Source organism: Triplophysa rosa, linkage group LG6, assembly GCF_024868665.1.
Source record: "Triplophysa rosa linkage group LG6, Trosa_1v2, whole genome shotgun sequence".
Classification (NCBI taxonomy): domain Eukaryota; kingdom Metazoa; phylum Chordata; class Actinopteri; order Cypriniformes; family Nemacheilidae; genus Triplophysa; species Triplophysa rosa.
In genome coordinates, this window is record NC_079895.1 from 10,515,935 (window position 1) to 10,533,780 (window position 17,846).

The following is a 17,846-nucleotide window of genomic DNA, read 5'->3' on the forward strand; positions in this document are numbered from 1 at the left end:
TTTAATGTGTCCTAATAATTGAGCTTCATTTATGGGCTAATACAGGATGTAGGGTTTTACCTGATAAAAAAAACAGCGGGGTGTGGTAGATTGTTGAAAAGGGATCAAACCATTCTGGTTCATTTTTGTTTGAATTCAATGAGTGTTAACTGTAAAATGCAGGAAGGCTGTGAAATTTGCCTGTGAAATTACACTGTGTAAATAATAAAAAAGACCACAAAAAGTGGATGTATTTCACAGAAGCATTTAAAGTAAAACTGACACATAGAAAATGTACTTATTTTCACTGAAGGGAATGTATTTCAACTTTTTTTTTTTAAGGGTGAATTACATAATTCATGCAAACATCATTCAATATAATCATAAAGTTTCGTAAAAATGCTGATTATTTACAATACAATTTTAAGGATGCGTGCATGAAATATTATTAAAAACAGATTTTTTCAAATATTATTTAAGATGCATTTTCTGAAATTGTCTTAATTCTTGAGAATTGTTTTAGCGACTTCACGACGCCATAATAGAACCATTTATGGCTAAATGGTTCCAAAAGAACCCTTTAACATCTAATAATCTTTGTTTCACACAATCTTTATAGTGGAAAAACGTTTTTTAGACTATAAAAAGTAAGAAAGAAGTATTTTTTATAAATCATTTAAGTAAATAGTGCTCTGGGAAACCAAAAATGGTTCTTCTATGGCATTGCTGTGCAGAACATTGTGTATAGCACCTTAAATTTAAGAATGCACTTTATATGGATTATACAATAGATTATACATGGGCAAAAAAGTGGGTAATACAGGGAGAAAGTATTTTTCATTGTGTAACAGTCACTCATACATTCTATACAGTATATTACTCTTGGCAAACATAATCTTTTCATTTGACCTTATCCTCTATTATTTCTTACACCTCTCACATTTTCTTTAAAGAAAACTAATTATCTCTATGCTCTCTCCTCTCTCTCATGGTCTCATATATTTCGTGTTTTGATTGACAGTTTTTCAGTCTTTTCCCACAGTCTGACTCTGTCATTGTCACCATTCACAACTTTCTCCGGTTTATTCTGTTTCTCACTCTCCCTCCTCTCGCTTTTTCTTAATCTTCTGCTTCATCCATTGTTTTAGCATCATCTGAGCATTAGCTCCCCAGAGTGACTGGTGCTGTGCTTACAGGAAGTCCAGTGTACACTTCCTGTCAGGTTAAAGAGAACAATCAATCATTTCCTTCTTTGACCTTTACAAATATGTTTTTCCAGTTTATGTGCTTGTTTGTTTATAGTAGGTTTTAAATAATATACGAGGTGAGAGAACATTTACACATGTGAACAAGAGGTCTTAAATGTTTACAGTTGGCTCTTATTGTTTTGTCTGACCATTCCGTAGCATTTCTCGCAGTCACAAGACAGATAAATGTTTTTCTGTTAACTCTAACTGATAACTAGGTGATGCTATGTTAATTATTACAAACCAGCTAAGTAATATTCAAAAACCATTTCATAGTACAAGTGGTAGAATTAGCTTTTTTTTACAAATTCTTGGAGTTTGTAGCTCATTAAAATCATCATCAAAATGGATGGTTTGATAGATTTGGGGTATTTATTCGTTAATTTGGTACAATTATTAGGTTAAATTTGAAATGTACTCTAAAAAGTGGCTGTAAACTGTCACGGTCCGAGAAGGGAAGAACCCAAGAGCAGGCAGCAGTGGTGGGACAACAAAGACTTTAATAATAACACAAAACAAAAGCCCACGATGGGGTAACAAGGACAGGACTAAATGACAAAAACAGGAACCAAAACACTACCCAAGTGGGGCAAAAAACAAGAGAACAAGATACTAAATTAAACTTAACACGACTGGGACTAGACTAAAGAAACACAGCAACAAGACAGGGTATAATTCCAACAAGGCTGGGAGTAATCCACAGGTTATCACACGAGGCAAGACAAACAAAGCATATGAGTAAAACGAATGAGCAAACAGCAAACACAAGGGCATTAAATAGGGACACTAACAAAGGATAATTAACAAGGGACAGGTGTCGGGAATGAAACACTGATGGAAAGCTAAACGAGGAAACGAGAGGGGCGGGGCCAAAGACAAGACCAGAGAGAGCGCATGTTATGTCAGAACCAACAATAACATGTCTCTCTCCACACAAAACATGAGGCTCTGTCATGATCCTGCCACTAGACCAAGAAAGACATGACATGATGAGGCAGAATCATGACAGTAAACTGTGTTTAAAGATATGCTGACATTAAAATCTTTATTAAAGTGTTTAAATCGTTGTTTTGTTTGTTTACCATTAAGCTATTTACATGTATTTTCCTATATTTCAATATAAGAATTTCATATTTTATTTATTTAATGTTTAGATATAGCTTGTAACACTTTTAGGGGTGGTTTCCCAGACAGAGATTAGTTTAAATCAGGACTAGGCCTTAGTTTAATCAGGACATTTAAGTAGTTTTAGCATACATGCCTTACTGAAAAATTACTTGTGTGCATTTTGAGACAACACAAAAGCAACTATGTATTTTAAGATATGGCAGTGCAAGTTGTTTTCGGTTCGGACAGCTCTAGCATTTATTTTAGTCTAGCACTAGTCTAATCCCTGTCCGGGAAACCGCCCCTTAGAGAATAACTTTTAGATTTCTTCCCTTCATAATTGTAATCTGTTCTACATCTGTTTTAATCTGTTCAAGCTGTGAAACAGTAATGATTCAGCAATGACTCAAACAATACACTAGCACACTGGATTTAAAATACAGCTCCCACCCATATCGGCATCTTACTTTTGAACCCTTTGTGCCACTGAACTTCCATAGGAAATCACTATGCGTTCAATAGACGTTTCAAATTTCAATTTGAGGAAACGGAAGCTTGTATCTGCCGGGTACGTTTGCCTGCTGTCGCTCATGTCCCCTGTCTCACTTTCTTGTAGTTCCCAGCACAACTTTCTCACCTCTTTCATATATAGTGTTTCTCATCTACAAAGTAGTTTTGTTTCAGACACAAGTGGCGACCCAACACATAAAAGATTACAATCAATCTTATTAAAATCAATGCGCCAAACATAATGCAAAATTAAAAACATGTCATGAATTAAAGTGATAATTCACCCAAGAATGAAAACTAAAATGTTGTAGTCCCTAAAGAACTTATGATAAGTCTTGTATATTCTTATAATTTTGAACAATTTTATTATTTTGTGCTTTTTAATTGAATACTTCTTGCCAGCCAAATAAAGAGCTATGTTGTCACATCTTCCATATTCAAGAAGGTCAGTAAAGTGTAGGTTAGACAGACTTCTGTATCCGCAGTGGTGAGGGTGTGTCAGTTCTGACCTGGAGAAATAATGGAGAAGGCCACGTCTTTTACCACCGTCCAAAATCAACATTTATTCCTCTCCCAAACACAATCGCAGCTGGGCAGCGCCAGCCCTCACACCCATCGAGGTGTTCTTTACGACCACCGCCTGTCGGCTGGCACAATGACCCCAAGGCCCAGTTACCTGCTATACACCCATAAACATTCAGAGCTTCCTAATCTCAACATGCATAATCATTCAAACACATACTGATTCAGAATTAATGTTGGCGTAGGCTGATGTCCGCTTGGGGTGAGTAAAAAAATAAAGCATATACACAGCCCAGGTTGGTGTTTTTGGTGAGAACAGTGTCTGTGTGGATGGGTGGGAAGTGAAGAAAATGCTATTGTATATTCTGGTAAAATAATTAAACAATCTTTGGAAAGCACTAAAAAAACGGTTCCCACAGGATGTGAGATTCATTTTGGCAATAATGGGGAGAAATTAAGAAACACAGCGGAGGTGTGAACAGGGTTGAGGGGTTCATAGGAAGGAAGGGTTCTTGTGTTTCATAAACTCTTGAGTTTACAAAATACATCGCAGGCAGACTTATTTCCTTAATGTCCAGACACAGGACAAATAAGACTTGTTGTGTCTGAAGCCTTGTACACTTGTGTGGGTGCTTTCTTTCATCTGTCCATGTCTTTAACATTGACTTTATTTGAATCACCACTTCTTAGTTTCATCATTCTTTTAGTGACGAAGACCCAGTGAAGGCTATTCACTTTGCTGTAGGGGATTAATCATGTTAGGCCCTGTCCACACGAACACTGGTATTTTCAAAACTGCAGCTTTTTCTATGCGATTTGGTCGTTCGTCTACACGCAAACACAGTACCCGGTCACTGAAACCGAACTTTTTTGAAAACTCCGGCCAGGGTGAAGATTTTTGGAAACTCCGGTTTCAGTGTTGGAATGCATGCCACTATCTCCTTTGTTTGACGTCAGATTTCAGGCTTCTGATTGGCCAGCATGGCTATATGGTTAGGTTTATATCGCCACCTGTTGGTTTGGCATGCTTTTGACAGCGCTTTATAACGTGTTTTTGCGTTTTCGTGTGGACGCGTTTTTTTTTTAAACGAAGAAGGAAAAACTCTGTTTATAAAAATACCCATGTACGTGTGGACTAGGCCTTAGACATAGTGAAAAAAATACTTGGACGTGAATTAAAAAAGCTGTTTGTCTGTGTAATGATGTGTTGCTAGAGAATGTTTTGGAAATGTAGATTTCAAACTTCATTTACTTAATTTTAAGCATACTTTTCCTCAGGGCCAGACAGCGTAAGCATTGACATTCACTGTAATATACAAACTAGTCTACACTGCTTTTGAATGGATACTTAACCTAAGTTTTCTTTTACAGAGTTTTTGGTTTTGCATGTTTACTCAAGCAGTTTCAAACTCTTTCTGTGGTACACCAAAAAAATGTTATAGACAAAATGTTAGGAGCTGACCAATGTTATTATAGTTTACTAAGTCTAAAACTAAAATAATAAAACATAAATAGCAAAGTAAAGAATAAATAATCATAAAGCAAATTAAATACATAATAATGACAAAGCACATTCCGAAATTGCTAAATATTAAACTAAAATTAGCATGAAAACTAAAAATAAACTATAATAACTCAGTAACATTAGTCACATTTCATTATATGGAATAAATTAATTTAGCCACATTCTGTAATTTCTTAATGTGTTTTACAGATGAAAGAAAGTCATTCAGCTTTGAAACAACAGAAGAATATTTAAAGTAATGAAGGAATTTTCATCCTGTATAAACAGTTTTTTTTTACTTTTGGACCAACTTGCACTATTCTAAATAAATATTAAAACATTGTCCGATGTGGCGTAACAAAATTCTCCACAATGAAGTAAGAAAATCACAATGGCAAAATTTTGAGTGGTACAGGACTCTTATGAGACTGCTCTTCATTCAAAAATGAAAATTCTGTCTTCATTTACTCACCCTCAAGTTGTTCCAAATCTGTATACATTTCATTGTTTTGATTAACACAGAGAAAGAAATTTGGAAGAATGCTTGTAACAGTTCTTGGCCACCATTAAGTACCATAGCTTAAGGCTATAAATGTCTTTGTTCTGTTGAACGCAAAAGAAGATATTTTGAAGAATGTAGGAAAGCAAACCGTTCTGGGGCACTTTTGACTACCATTGTAATTTTCCCACTATGGTAGTCAATGACGGCCAAGAACTGTTTGGTTACAGACATTCTTCCAAATATCTTTCTCTGTGTTCATCAGAACTAAGAAATGTATACAGATTTGGAATGACGACAGCATTTTCATTTTTGGATGGACTGTCCCTTTATTAAGGTTGGGCCTATACTTTTGAAGTTTCTGTGCTTAAATGCCCCATCTCATGTTTGATAGAGTTCATTTTGCTAATTTAAATTTAGCAGATTTAAGATAATCTAGTCTTTTTAAAATGAGCAGGAAATGTATTGTGTACAGATTAGCGTTTGAAAGTTGTGTTATAGCTTCATGAGTGTCTGCTGCATTGGCACAATGTGAGCTCACGGCTGACTTCACATGCTCCATAGACTCAGTGCTCTAGAATGACATCATGTCTTTCTGTATCATCCTACCACTATTCAACGGCAGCCCCATGCATCTTATCCGGCTGGTGTCCACTGTATCAACACACAAACTCCTGCAGAGCACGATCTACAGAATCCAACTAACATAAACTGTAGAATTTCTGAATCATTTAAAAGAGGTATCGAAACCCCTTTTTAATGGTTAAAAATGTGTATTTGATCTGTGATTGCCAATGTATTTTTATCATATGGCCTCAAAGCTAACAAGGGACTGTAGCTAAAAATCTCAAACTGACTGCAAAACATGATGTCATTGGATGTTAACAACACAGGCTATTATGATTTCATGAAATGCATTTCTAGACTGCGTTCAATGGGATGTTAATTTAGATTTTTATATAGCCCAAATATATGAAAAGACAACATGAAGTTGTTCAGTCTTTCATTAAGCCGCTCACAATTAATTGTGCCGTTCCCTCTATCTTGATGTTTGCTTCAATGTACACAGCAGCCAGTCAAATGTGTATGAGAGAGATATTGTGCAGAATAGGGAAATGAATTGTGTAACTTGGAATAAACGCTCTGTCTGTGTTGCATAAAACATTGGCCATTGACTGTCAGTCATGTTTTTTCCTTCCCAAAGAAAAGCGTTGCACAAACTGTTTCCCCGACAACAATAATTCAACAGTTTAGATAAGTGCTAAACAATCCTGAACTTTAAATAAACAGCTCCCAAGACTGATAGGGCTTTGCCAACTGTTGCATGTGCTCCGTTTCCGAGCATAAACTTCAAGACTATTGCATAGAAACATCGAAGGCATATAAAATGTACAAATGTTCATTGTTTATATTGTACTATTTCTGAGACCTCTACTTTTGTGCTGTATACTGTTCATAAGATTTGAGCATAATGTAAACCCTTAAACTTTGCATATTAAAAGAATTCTAGGTGTGAACCAACATTGACAAGAATGTGTCTGGCCAATGATTCGGCGGTACAGGAAGCTTTTTAACAGTGTATTGTTGGAGTTTATCCATGTGTGTATGTGTGTGTACGAGCTTCCTGCTCGAAAACATAAATATGCCATTGCGCTACACTTTTACCCCTTTATCACAAAACCATTAAACTTACGTCCAACACCCAGCTTTCCTGCATGGGTGCGTGTGACCACATATTTTATTATTACCATTTCCTAAACCTGTCTGCATCTTGAAATATCACTGTTGTCACACACAACAAATTATTTTGGTTTAAAGCCACAACACTTACAAAACTTAAAACAGACAATGGAGTGACTTTACCATGAAGATTGTGACAACCTGTTTGGCAAAAGTTTACAGTTTCATTACGGATTTATAATGAAAAAACCTAATTAATTTATTCACTTATGTTTATTGTTCTGTCAACCTACAATTGAACAATTTAATGAAACTATTTTAAATCTAAACTTTAACAACCACCAATAGGTTTTCATCATCTTTCCTAACATTAATTTAATACATTTCTATCTTCATACACTATATGTCATGTAGAGCAGGTTATTGCTGTGGATCTAACATCCCAGTATTTTAATATGTTCTCTGGGTTGGGGCCTGTGGATGGTGTCCTGTGGCACCTCTGGCTGCGGGTCTGTTGATCCTGTTATATTCTGCATCAACACTCGTGGTCTGGTGCATAAAGGGCATCTGGTTAGCAGCTTATACTCTACGGCAGGCATGAAAAGCAGCCATCATAGCCCATCCGCTCACATCTGCTCAGTGGTGCGTCAAGGACGAGGACTGAGTCTGGCTGAGCTCAGAGAGAAGTTCAATTTGGCCCGCAGGGCACCAGGAGCAGTGGACTGCAGTGACCGAGCCGGGCTGCACTGGACCCGCCACTGCAAAGGTGACTGTTCGGGCTCAGGTCACCTTGGTTCTGCCCTTTAATTAAATTCTATTCTTTTCAGAAGTTTATGATAGCTTATATCCTCGGAATGGTGTAAGTGAGCTGTATTTTTCAATGGTCACACTGAAGATATGTTTTTGGAAATGGTATAACTGAGCTATACAAGTATTTTTTGGTCAGTTCTGTAACTGTCTAACAACATTTTTTAAATTGTTTAATGTTTGGTGAGTAGATTAGATTAGCAACTAATAAGCACTTAAAGTTGTCAAAAGTTTTAAAACACTTGAGTGAAATGTTTCTCATTATCCTAAAAAGAGTTTGATCTGATAGTGTATATGATTAAATGTATGAAATTAGTTTCGTAGACTATGCAAATATAAACTTTTTACATTACAAACTAAACGTTTATTGAATAAAATGTCTTTGAAATGGATGACTTTGACTGAATAATTGTTTAAAATAATCTTGTTTAAAAAGCATCTCAGGGTGAAGCCCTAAGAAGCTAATTGATAAAATGCCAAGAAAACAATTCTGCAAATTTTAGTCACAAAATGATTTCTTTAATTGCAACATATTCTCATAATTCCCTTTTATAGTGTTCTTACAATTTTTTTCTAAAATGTGGAAAAATGTATTCATTTTAAAAAATGAATAAATAAGTGAGTAAGTGTTCTTAAACTTTTGACCGGTAGTGTATATTCACATAATATTATGCAAAGTCTTATTTATAAGCAGATGCTTTTATCTAATCTACATTTTTTCAATTGGCACAATTGCACATTTTCACTTGGGGTAACCGTCTGTTTTCCAATTTACAAAACTTTAACAACCAAAATTTTGGAGTAAGTCCTGAGTTTTTTCGTTTTTTTACAGTGGATTCAAAGGCTACATTTTTTTAATAAGTGTGTGTGTTCCCTGGAAAAAAAATCGTGCTGTTACTACTTTACAATAATTTTAAAGAACAGTTAGACCAACTTTTCTGTAAAATACTGAATTATGCAAAATATAATTTTTTACATATAATGTATTTTCAATTTTTTCCTAATTCCTATTTCTCTTCCCTGTACACAGCTAATACACAACCATGGGAGACTGGAGCTTCTTGGGTAATATTTTAGAGGAAGTGAACGAACACTCCATTGTGATTGGTCGCGTCTGGCTCACGGTGCTATTATTTTCCGCATTCTGATTCTGGGCACAGAAGCCGAGTTCGTCTGGGGAGATGAGCAATCCGATTACGTCTGTAACACTCAACAGCCAGGCTGTGAGAATGTGTGTTACGACGAGGCCTTTCCAATCTCCCACATTCGTCTCTGGGTGTTACAGATCATTTTTGTATCCACCCCTTCGCTTGTTGGCCACGCTGTCCATTACATTCACATGTTAGAAAAACGTAAGGAACGTGAAGAAGTTGAGATTAGCCATCAACAGGAATTATCTGAGGAGCATCTCCCACTAGCAGCTGATCAGGGAAGCGTCCGCACCACCAAGGAGACCAACACGAAGAGTAGCAAGAAGTTCAGGCTAGAGGGCACTCTGCTTTGCACATACGTATGCCATATCATCTTTAAAGCTCTGTTTGAAGTAGGCTTCGTGATTGGACAATATTTTTTGTACGGGTTTTGCATCCTGCCCCTGTACAAGTGCAGTCGCTGGCCGTGCCCCAATACGGTGGACTGCTACGTCTCCAGGCCAACCGAGAAGACCATCTTTATTATCTTCATGCTTGCTGTGGCTTGCGTCTCACTGGTTCTCAACTTTGTGGAGATCAGCCACCTTGGCTTGAAGAAGATCCGTTTTGCGTTTCGTCGGTCAGCTCCAACACACCTGGAGTCTCTTGGCCCACCTGAGAGGAGTCTACCATTTCTCCTAACTCCCCCTGTACAAAAATCCAAAGGCTATAAGCGTCTTGAAGAAGAGAAGAGAGATGAGGTTGCACACGTTTATCCACTAGCTGAAGTTGGTATGGAGGAAGGCCAGTTCTTCTCACCTCAAGTGGAGAAAAAACAGCAAAGGAGTCAAGAGGGAGTTATGCCAACAGCGCCCCCTGTAGAGGAGACGGTGATATGTGATGAAACCCAGCCATCCTTCTTTCAGCTCACAGAGCTAACGCATGAGGAAGAGGAGCCACGGCGGGAGGGAGATGAGGTTGACAGCTTGAAGACTACGACCGCATTACATGAACTATTGGAGGAACGATCAGAGGAGGAGAGCATGGAGGAAACATATTTAATATCACTTGAAGAGAGTTTGGATGTAGGAGAATGGTTGAGCGGAGAGGTGAATGAGAAAAGGTTAGTGAGACAGAGTAGCTTAGTTGAGAAGGAGCTTACACAGGAGGAAAACTCTTTAAAAGCCGAAGAGATGGAAATTTTACAGGAAATTGAAGAAACAGGGGAGAGGGGTTTACCTGTTTTAGAGGAAGTAGGACTTGGTGAACTTTGTGAGATAGAGCCGTTTATAAACGAGGAAACTTTGAAGGAGATGCAATCTTTAGAAAATGGAAATGCTGCTCATCTTGATGTGTCAGAAATACATGAAAGCACACAAGAACCACAAGCTTTAGAGAAGGTTGTCGGGTCAGAGGAATTAGGAAACGTATGTGAAAAAGAGAAAGCACATAAGGATGTAGATAATGAAGATGGGGTAGACACAAACGTGGAAGGAGAGGATCAGATTACAGGTGAGGATGAAGCTTTAGAAATTTTAGTTAATACAGATGAGGTTAAAACTCTTGAGATTGCAGGCTACACGGGTGAAATGAAAGCTTTAGACGAAGTGGACTTAGAACAGGTGGAAATTTTGGGAAAGAAGGAGATGGAGGATGATTCTAGTGTGTGGGACAGTACAATGAAATATGATTTTGTTGAAATCTCTGGGAAGGAGGAGAGTTCACAGGAATCAAAAGCTTTAGAGGCAATAGATGAGATGATGGAGGTTCCATTTGTAGCTCTGAAACTTGACACAACAGAGAGGTTTGAAGAAACAAGATCTTTAAGTCGTCTTAGCAAAGGGAGCAGTAGAGCCAGATCAGATGATTTAACAATATGATAGACCAAACTTAACCAAAGGATTAATGGACATTCTTTGGATTCCAATATTTCCCAAGTGCCACATTATCAAAACAACCAGCTGTTTTTTTCTAGATAACATATTTTACAGTTCAAGTAAAATTAACAAACATTTAATTTGAACAATTCCCCTTAAATGTCATTTAATAACAATTTAATGCAAGACAGTCATTCTTGTTTGTTGTTTTAATTATGTTTATTAATACGTTTTCTATTTATTGTTATATTCAGATGTTATGATCTTGGGCCGTATAAATAATTGTTTTATTCTTAGAAAATATTTTGTTACTGCTACCAATCATGAAACATTCAACTTTATACTATATAGTTCTTGGTTAATGCAAACCCAAAGCATAACTGAAATGGAGCAGACTCAGTATATACATGGGATGTATCATTAAATGTAGAAAAACATACAAAAAGATGTTATGCTGTGTGTAAATTCTCACCTTCTTAACAGATAAAATGATCGTTTACTGGATTATGTCTCAATTTAACCAAGAAGCCCAAATAAACAACAATCAATGACCTTCTCTTGGTCTTCAATTTTTTTAAATTACAATAGATTAGGATTGATCATTTTGACCTAAACATTAACAAACCTATATCTGACCACAAATTGATTATTAAATAAATCATGACCTCTAGTGGTCAACAGAACAATTAAACAAGTGAATAGGTGTACTGTAAAGTGAAAGTGAAACGTATCACAAATATGTACACAAGTGTGGGCATAGATTAAGCCAGTGTTATATAACTATATATAAATAAGCAAACAATACCTGTATAAAACAGATTGATCTCAAGAGATCGGATTATAAATGCAACAACCCTGCTGATAAAAACAAAAGTAACCCCAAAAAACATCACAGAAATGAATGGTTTCCATTAAAATACCATTGTGAACCATTAGCTTTTTACATTAAAACCATTACAAAATTGTAGTGTTTTGGGCATTATTCCAAAAGGCTTAATCTGCCAGATCACAAGAACGGTGCGCGTTTCATTGATTTTGAAATGACCCCCCACCCCCCCGGTTAAGAACCACTGGATTAAGTAATACCTGTATGATCATGATAAAGTAAAATCTCTTGGCTGACATAATTCAGTGAACATGTAAGGGTTAGTTTTTATGGTGTAACTGGGCTTTGCTGTAGAAGTTCTAGAAAAAACAACAACAAACATTTGACATTTATTGAGACTAACTAGTCACACAACATACGCCCTAAAATAACAAGTGTCATGCAGATTTTTTTCCACTGCAGTTAATCACACCCTTTAAAACTATGAGCATATTCAAGAAAGTGTTTTCAGGTGTCAACTGAATGAAGATCAAATTATTTCATAGGCTTTTATTGATTTATTTACAATTGAATGATAGAATGATACAGAATGTACAAATCAAGAAAACATCAATCAGCAACAATGCCCCCCAGGTAAAAACATGCACCAAAAACACTTTATTTTGTGTACAGTGCTCTATTTTCTTTAATACTTCTAGGTGTTTAAAAATAGCACAGTTGAGTACGCCTATATCTTAAATTTATATTAAAAGTACTATAGACTATTTTTGTATATTAAGTATAAATTACTGTGAAAATAAAGCAGAATAGATTTAAGTGTATTTTAGTGCACTATTTTACCTGGGCTTCCGAGAATGTTGCTGTCCTTTTCGGGAACTTGTTTTTCTTGTTCCTTATCAACATCTACGGTACAGGTATAATCGGGAATTCTCTCTGTGGTGGCTTTTCTCTGTTATAGACATCTGTTCAAGTTTCTGTTTTGAAATTGAAAGCTAAAAGTGAAACAAAATAGAGGTATGAACAAGCAACAAAATGACACGCTACAGAAATATAAACCCAGCATATCATACCTTTTCCGTAAGTAGTGTTCTCATGATAAAGTCTATAATAGGAAACACATTAATCAGCTGCCCTTTCTTCCACTGACTGTAGAGATTCAGCAACTCAACTCTAGAACATCCATCTTGACAAACTGAGGACTAAACAAAAAATCAATTAAATTAACTAACTTTTAATCTATTTCACAGGGTACAATTTGAGGAAAGCCTGAAATAAAAACAAACACACCGACTACAAACTACATAAACTAGCAACTATATGAAACCACATTCAAATGCAAGAGATTCAAATTAATACTTTATATATAAATTAAGCACAGTTCATAGGGATGCACCGATATGTCAATATTGGCCGATAATGATAACTGATCATTCTTGAACATTGGAAGCCGATTATCGATATATTGGCCGAGATATACCTAAATATTAATATAACATTTTCTGAGACCGAAAAGAAATCCCCCCCCTGAAAATCATGTACCAAGCCTACACTAATTAACGATTTAACTTTTAAACTTTCCTGGTATAATGTTTACTTAATAAACAAATTAAAGATGCTCTTTCAGAGCAATCCAGAAAGGTGTTCTCAATTGCCACAAGTCTAACAGGTCTCAAGACAGAAAGCATTCAGACAGCAGTCGGCTTTAAACAATATGCTTTAGTTCCAATAATTTACACATTCATAAATATCTATACTTCATCAACAATGTTTTGCTAAAAGCAGTAAGGAATGATCATGACAGACAGACAGTAGGCTACTGTACTGGATTTTAACTGTGAGCAACGTGCAGCTGAAGTGGTTCAACCAGAGGAAATGATTAATAATTTTTCGGCTATAGGCTAATATATCAGACTAAATTTTATTACCAGTCACAGTAATATTGTGCAGTTTTGTGACCCGTTTTTCCCGCAATGGTATGAACCGCGCGTCCCATCAGCTACTTAGCGTCACGTCTGCCTCAACTTAGCGTCACGCCTGCCACAAGATCTCTCGCTGTTAAGCTGCCTGACATTCCGACAGATGCGGAAAAACGGGTCGCAAAACTGCACAATATTACTGTGACTGGTCGCGAGGCAGGCACGTAAAACGGTGGCAGGTAGCGAGGCAGAAGTGACAGCTCCACCCGTCACGGAAAGATTTTACTCCGTCTCTATTTTTATGCAAAATCTTCAGGAATTCCTTTCTTTTAAAATTTCTCATTTGTTTGCTGTAAACCATTTCATGTGTTTCACTTCCGGTTTCCCTCAACAAATAGGCATTGTTTTTGATTTAGTTAATGGAGACAGCAGACCTATTCAGTATGAGGTGAGATGCAGCTGGAGCTCTCTTCTTTGGACTATCTATCATGGCAGTAAATAATCAAAAACTAAACCCACAACACAGTTTTTATATGAAAGTTTTAATGAATTAACAGAAGAAGAATACAACTTTTTTTGTCAATGTATATTGCTATCAACAGCTTTACAGGGAAAACAATTTAGTACAAACTACTATGTCAATGGTTATTTACAGCGCTAGAAATCTGGGTACTGAGTCAAGAGAGTGAATGAGTTCACACACAAAGAGAAGATGCAGAGTTCCAATTTAAAATGGCATGTGTTCGGATGTATGCCTATAAAATCACCAACTCTCTGTCTGTCTCAATGGTGCCAAACATTGGGTAAATGTTTTCAGTCCCACTAAAATCTGTGATGAATGTGTAAATATGTCTTCGTTTTTCTGCATCGTAGAAGGAGACCTGACCCTCATCTATGTCCAGATAAGCACCTAATTTAGAGGGTGTTGGCAGGTAGAGTTTAGTGGCTGGTTCAGTCAGAGCTATTACAGTCCCCAGTTGCAGGCGCAGATTCCAGTATCCCATTTTTGTGGTCATATTGACATATCCATTCCGGAGGGCTGACTCTTTCACAACTCCCACCCGCCACTCATGTTTTTTCCTTACATCCACCTCCCAGTAATGACGACCTGTGTTATAACCCTCTTTAGCTTGAACACAATTCCAGCCATCATATTTAGAACGCTTCCTTTCAAACCCATTCCAGTTATTTTTTTCATTGCTGTATTTACTTGCTATCACAGATTTTCTGTTTTCATAGACCTGCAGATCTGGGTTGGCTGTGTTTGGATCCAGAACTACAGAAGCTATAACAAAATGTCAAGAACTCTGGATTTTAGAAACAGAACAACTTGACGCTGTATTGTACATACAGTATATATGATTTGATGTTGAAAGTCTTATATCCATAAATTAAAATAATTATATCAAGTTGAGATATACCTGTTGACTTTGTGATCCAATCCCAAACTGCAAAGAATCAAAAAATAACATTGATTAAACCTAACAGTGATGGCAAATTGACATAATCTATCACAAATTAAAATATATATATATTTTAAGTAAAAGCTTAAAAGTACCTGAGTTGGGAATGGGTAGTCCAACTGCAGCTGGAAAAAAAAACTTTTTAACACAACTGTTGAAAGCAAATGATATTGAATAAAATATTATAACATCTAAAAAACGATACACTGTTGTTACATGGAAATCTCACCTGTATTTTTGGATATCTGTTTTTTCTTCATCCACAGTCTTGGGGAGGAATCCTTCCATTCAAAGGAGAAACTTTTATACTTAAAGTATTTTTACAATGTCCCCTCCCCCACACACACCCTTTGGTAAGTACAATTTCTTTTTAAATTAAAATATATATATTGTATGAATGAAAAAAGAATATGACTTCAAATCTCATGGGAAAATAATTTCTGTCATAGCGGTGGATAAAAAAGGTTGCTAACCCATGAGCTGTCTCTGTCATATAGTTATACATATACGTACTTTTGAATACTTTCATCAATATGAGCCTTTACAGCCTTTTACCTCAGAGCTTTGTGACTGTAGTACAGTCCACATCATCCAGTCCATTACAGGAAGTATACTGGACTCTCCCTTCTTGCACTGTTTGTTGAGATCCTTCAGTGTTTCTTTAAATTCTTTTGTTGGACATACTGAGTTCTAGATAAAACAAACAGAAAAATGTTGATTTAATATTTTAAATCAAACTTAACTTTGTGACTTATGACAGGAACTTGCTTATATGAAATATGATCACAATGCATACAAATACCTCTTTTACTTCTTTTAGTTTCCATACCCAGTCAGATAAGACTTTTTTAGCTTTGGTCCATTTCATTTCACTCTCCAACCTGCTCTTCTCAGAAGTTGAATGTTTCTACATCAAATTAAAAACAGAACTAAACAAAGTAGATCCAAACAAAGCTAAAAACAACACATGCGGAAATGCAGAACCACACCTCTAACAGTTTAACTTCCTTTTGATTTTTCTGTTTAGTCTCTAGCTCATCAGCCCAATGCAGAATATAATATTGCTGTTCTTCCTCAGTTCCTTTATTTTTCATCTTTCCAGACATCTGGTAGAACTTCTTAAACTGTTGAAGTTGCAAGATTGCAATAAAGATTTGAAACATTACTTAATAACTTATTTCAAACTTTAGAATAAGTAATACATTATAAAATGTTTACCTGTAGCACTCTGTTTAGTTCAACAGCCAGTTCTCTTATGATGTCCTTTGTTTCATCAAGAGACAGACTGTCTTTCTCATTGCTACTTGCACATTTGTTAAATTGCTGCAACAAGAGTTTTACTTTCTTGATCAGTAAGTAGTGACTCAGATATTGTTAATAATGCTTCACATGTATTGTATGCACAATATTTCATGTGTATGTTTACCTGGGGACAGACTTCATCAAATTTTGCGAATAGTTTAATAACCCCCTGTGTTGACAGACCAGCAAACCACAAAAAAAAAACTGTGAATGCAAAGCAGTAAAACCTCATACCGAATGCTTTAAGTTTGGAGAAAAGGAAACTACAGTCTACAGTTTGTTTGTTACCTTATAGATCTGATCTCTCAGACACGGTTTGATAAGAGGGCATGAACTGCAAACATTTTGAATTGTTTTTTTGTGTGTTTCCCTCACACTTCTTTCACTTAAAGTAATACCTGAGTTTTGAGCTCCTGCAACAATGATAGAATAAAACATTTACACATAACAAGAGTGAATGCTGCTATGTATTTGTTAAGCATTTCAAATTTAAAAGATTAAGACTAAGATTAAAAAAGAAAAATATGTACTACCGGCTGCACATGCCATATTTCTTGATTATTTCTATAATCCAAAGAGGGCACTTGCGATCTTTGACCATCACTGTAGTCGAAAGAACTGATGTTGTTGTTATTCGAGGAGGCATACTTTTTATACTACACACACGCCCTACAGGGCGGAGCTTATGTGAATAAAATGATGAAAGTCAAATATCACCATCAAACGGGACCAAAGTAAAACAATTATATCTAGCTGTCAAATATATATAAGCAACAAGCGTTGTAATAAATTGAGCATTTCTTTTACATTTTTACATAAATGATTAATAATACACTTCACTACATGACACACACATACAGAAAGCAGTCAAAAGAGAAAGTGAAAATAGCACAAAACAACAAGTCAGAAACGGATGTTGGCAGGTTATAAAAGGCCACAGACAGACACAGCAGGCCTATAACAGATCTCAAAAATAAAATAAACAAAAATCAGTATAAAATGACAATAAACGTTTATTTTACACAATACACGTGGTATATTGTCATGGCTCTGCTTCATTTAGTCATGTTTTTCTTGGTCCTGTAGCAGAGCCATGACAAAGCCTGGTTATGTGTGGAGAGAAACATATTGTTGTCCTTTTGACAATAATATACGTTCTCTCCAGTGTCTCGTCATTGGCCCCGCCCCTCTCGTTTCCTTGTTATCTTTCCCTGAGTGTTTGATTACCCACACCCCTGCCCTGTGTCATTATCCCTCGTTTGTGTTCCCTTTAAATGCCCTCATGTTTGATTGTCCTGTGCTCGGTGATTGTATCCAGTTCGTCCCTCATCCTCTGTCTTTGCTTCCCAGTGAGTCTCTTGTCTTGTTTGCTTGTTAGTTTGATTATTACTTAGTTCTCGTTTTTGCCCCCTTGAGGGAAGTTTTTGTTTACCCATTTATATATATATTCTTAGTTCAGTTTTCTCCATCGTGGGTG

The 17,846-nt window shown here is 36.3% G+C and overlaps 2 protein-coding genes across 3 annotated transcripts; one reads left to right on the top strand and one right to left on the bottom strand.

Moving 5' to 3' along the window:
* The first annotated feature begins 8,898 nt into the window (after positions 1 to 8,898).
* On the top strand, positions 8,899 to 10,945 carry gja8a (gap junction protein alpha 8 paralog a). Its single transcript, XM_057336780.1, is given in 2 exon segments — positions 8,899 to 8,983; positions 8,986 to 10,945. Coding segments are annotated over 2 exon segments (1,965 nt in total). The 3' UTR covers positions 10,866 to 10,945.
* A 3,191-nt stretch (positions 10,946 to 14,136) lies between these two features.
* si:dkey-18p12.4 (SPRY_PRY_C-I_1 domain-containing protein) lies at positions 14,137 to 16,992 on the bottom strand. Of its 2 annotated transcripts, none has more exons than XM_057336782.1 (11): positions 16,903 to 16,992; positions 16,658 to 16,782; positions 16,494 to 16,538; positions 16,286 to 16,390; positions 16,057 to 16,191; positions 15,870 to 15,953; positions 15,623 to 15,757; positions 15,297 to 15,348; positions 15,163 to 15,192; positions 15,026 to 15,052; positions 14,137 to 14,889 (listed from the first exon to the last, which is right to left on the bottom strand). In XM_057336782.1, the coding sequence occupies exons 1-11, from the start codon at positions 16,916 to 16,918 to the stop codon at positions 14,360 to 14,362; spliced, it is 1,284 nt and encodes a 427-aa protein (XP_057192765.1). In that variant the 5' UTR covers positions 16,919 to 16,992; the 3' UTR covers positions 14,137 to 14,359. The 2 variants fall into 2 exon arrangements, with proteins under 2 accessions (XP_057192765.1, XP_057192764.1); XM_057336781.1 differs by having other exon boundaries at positions 15,870 to 15,974.
* Positions 16,993 to 17,846: the final 854 nt, after the last annotated feature.

Excerpts from the sequence above, each read along its gene's own strand:
- si:dkey-18p12.4 (XM_057336781.1), bottom strand. Across the intron at positions 15,975-16,056 it reads AGGAAGTTAAACTGTTAGAG|AAACATTCAACTTCTGAGAA; the intron begins GTGTGGTTCTGC and ends AATTTGATGTAG. Across the intron at positions 15,349-15,622 it reads TACAGTCACAAAGCTCTGAG|GATTCCTCCCCAAGACTGTG; the intron begins GTAAAAGGCTGT and ends TTTGAATGGAAG.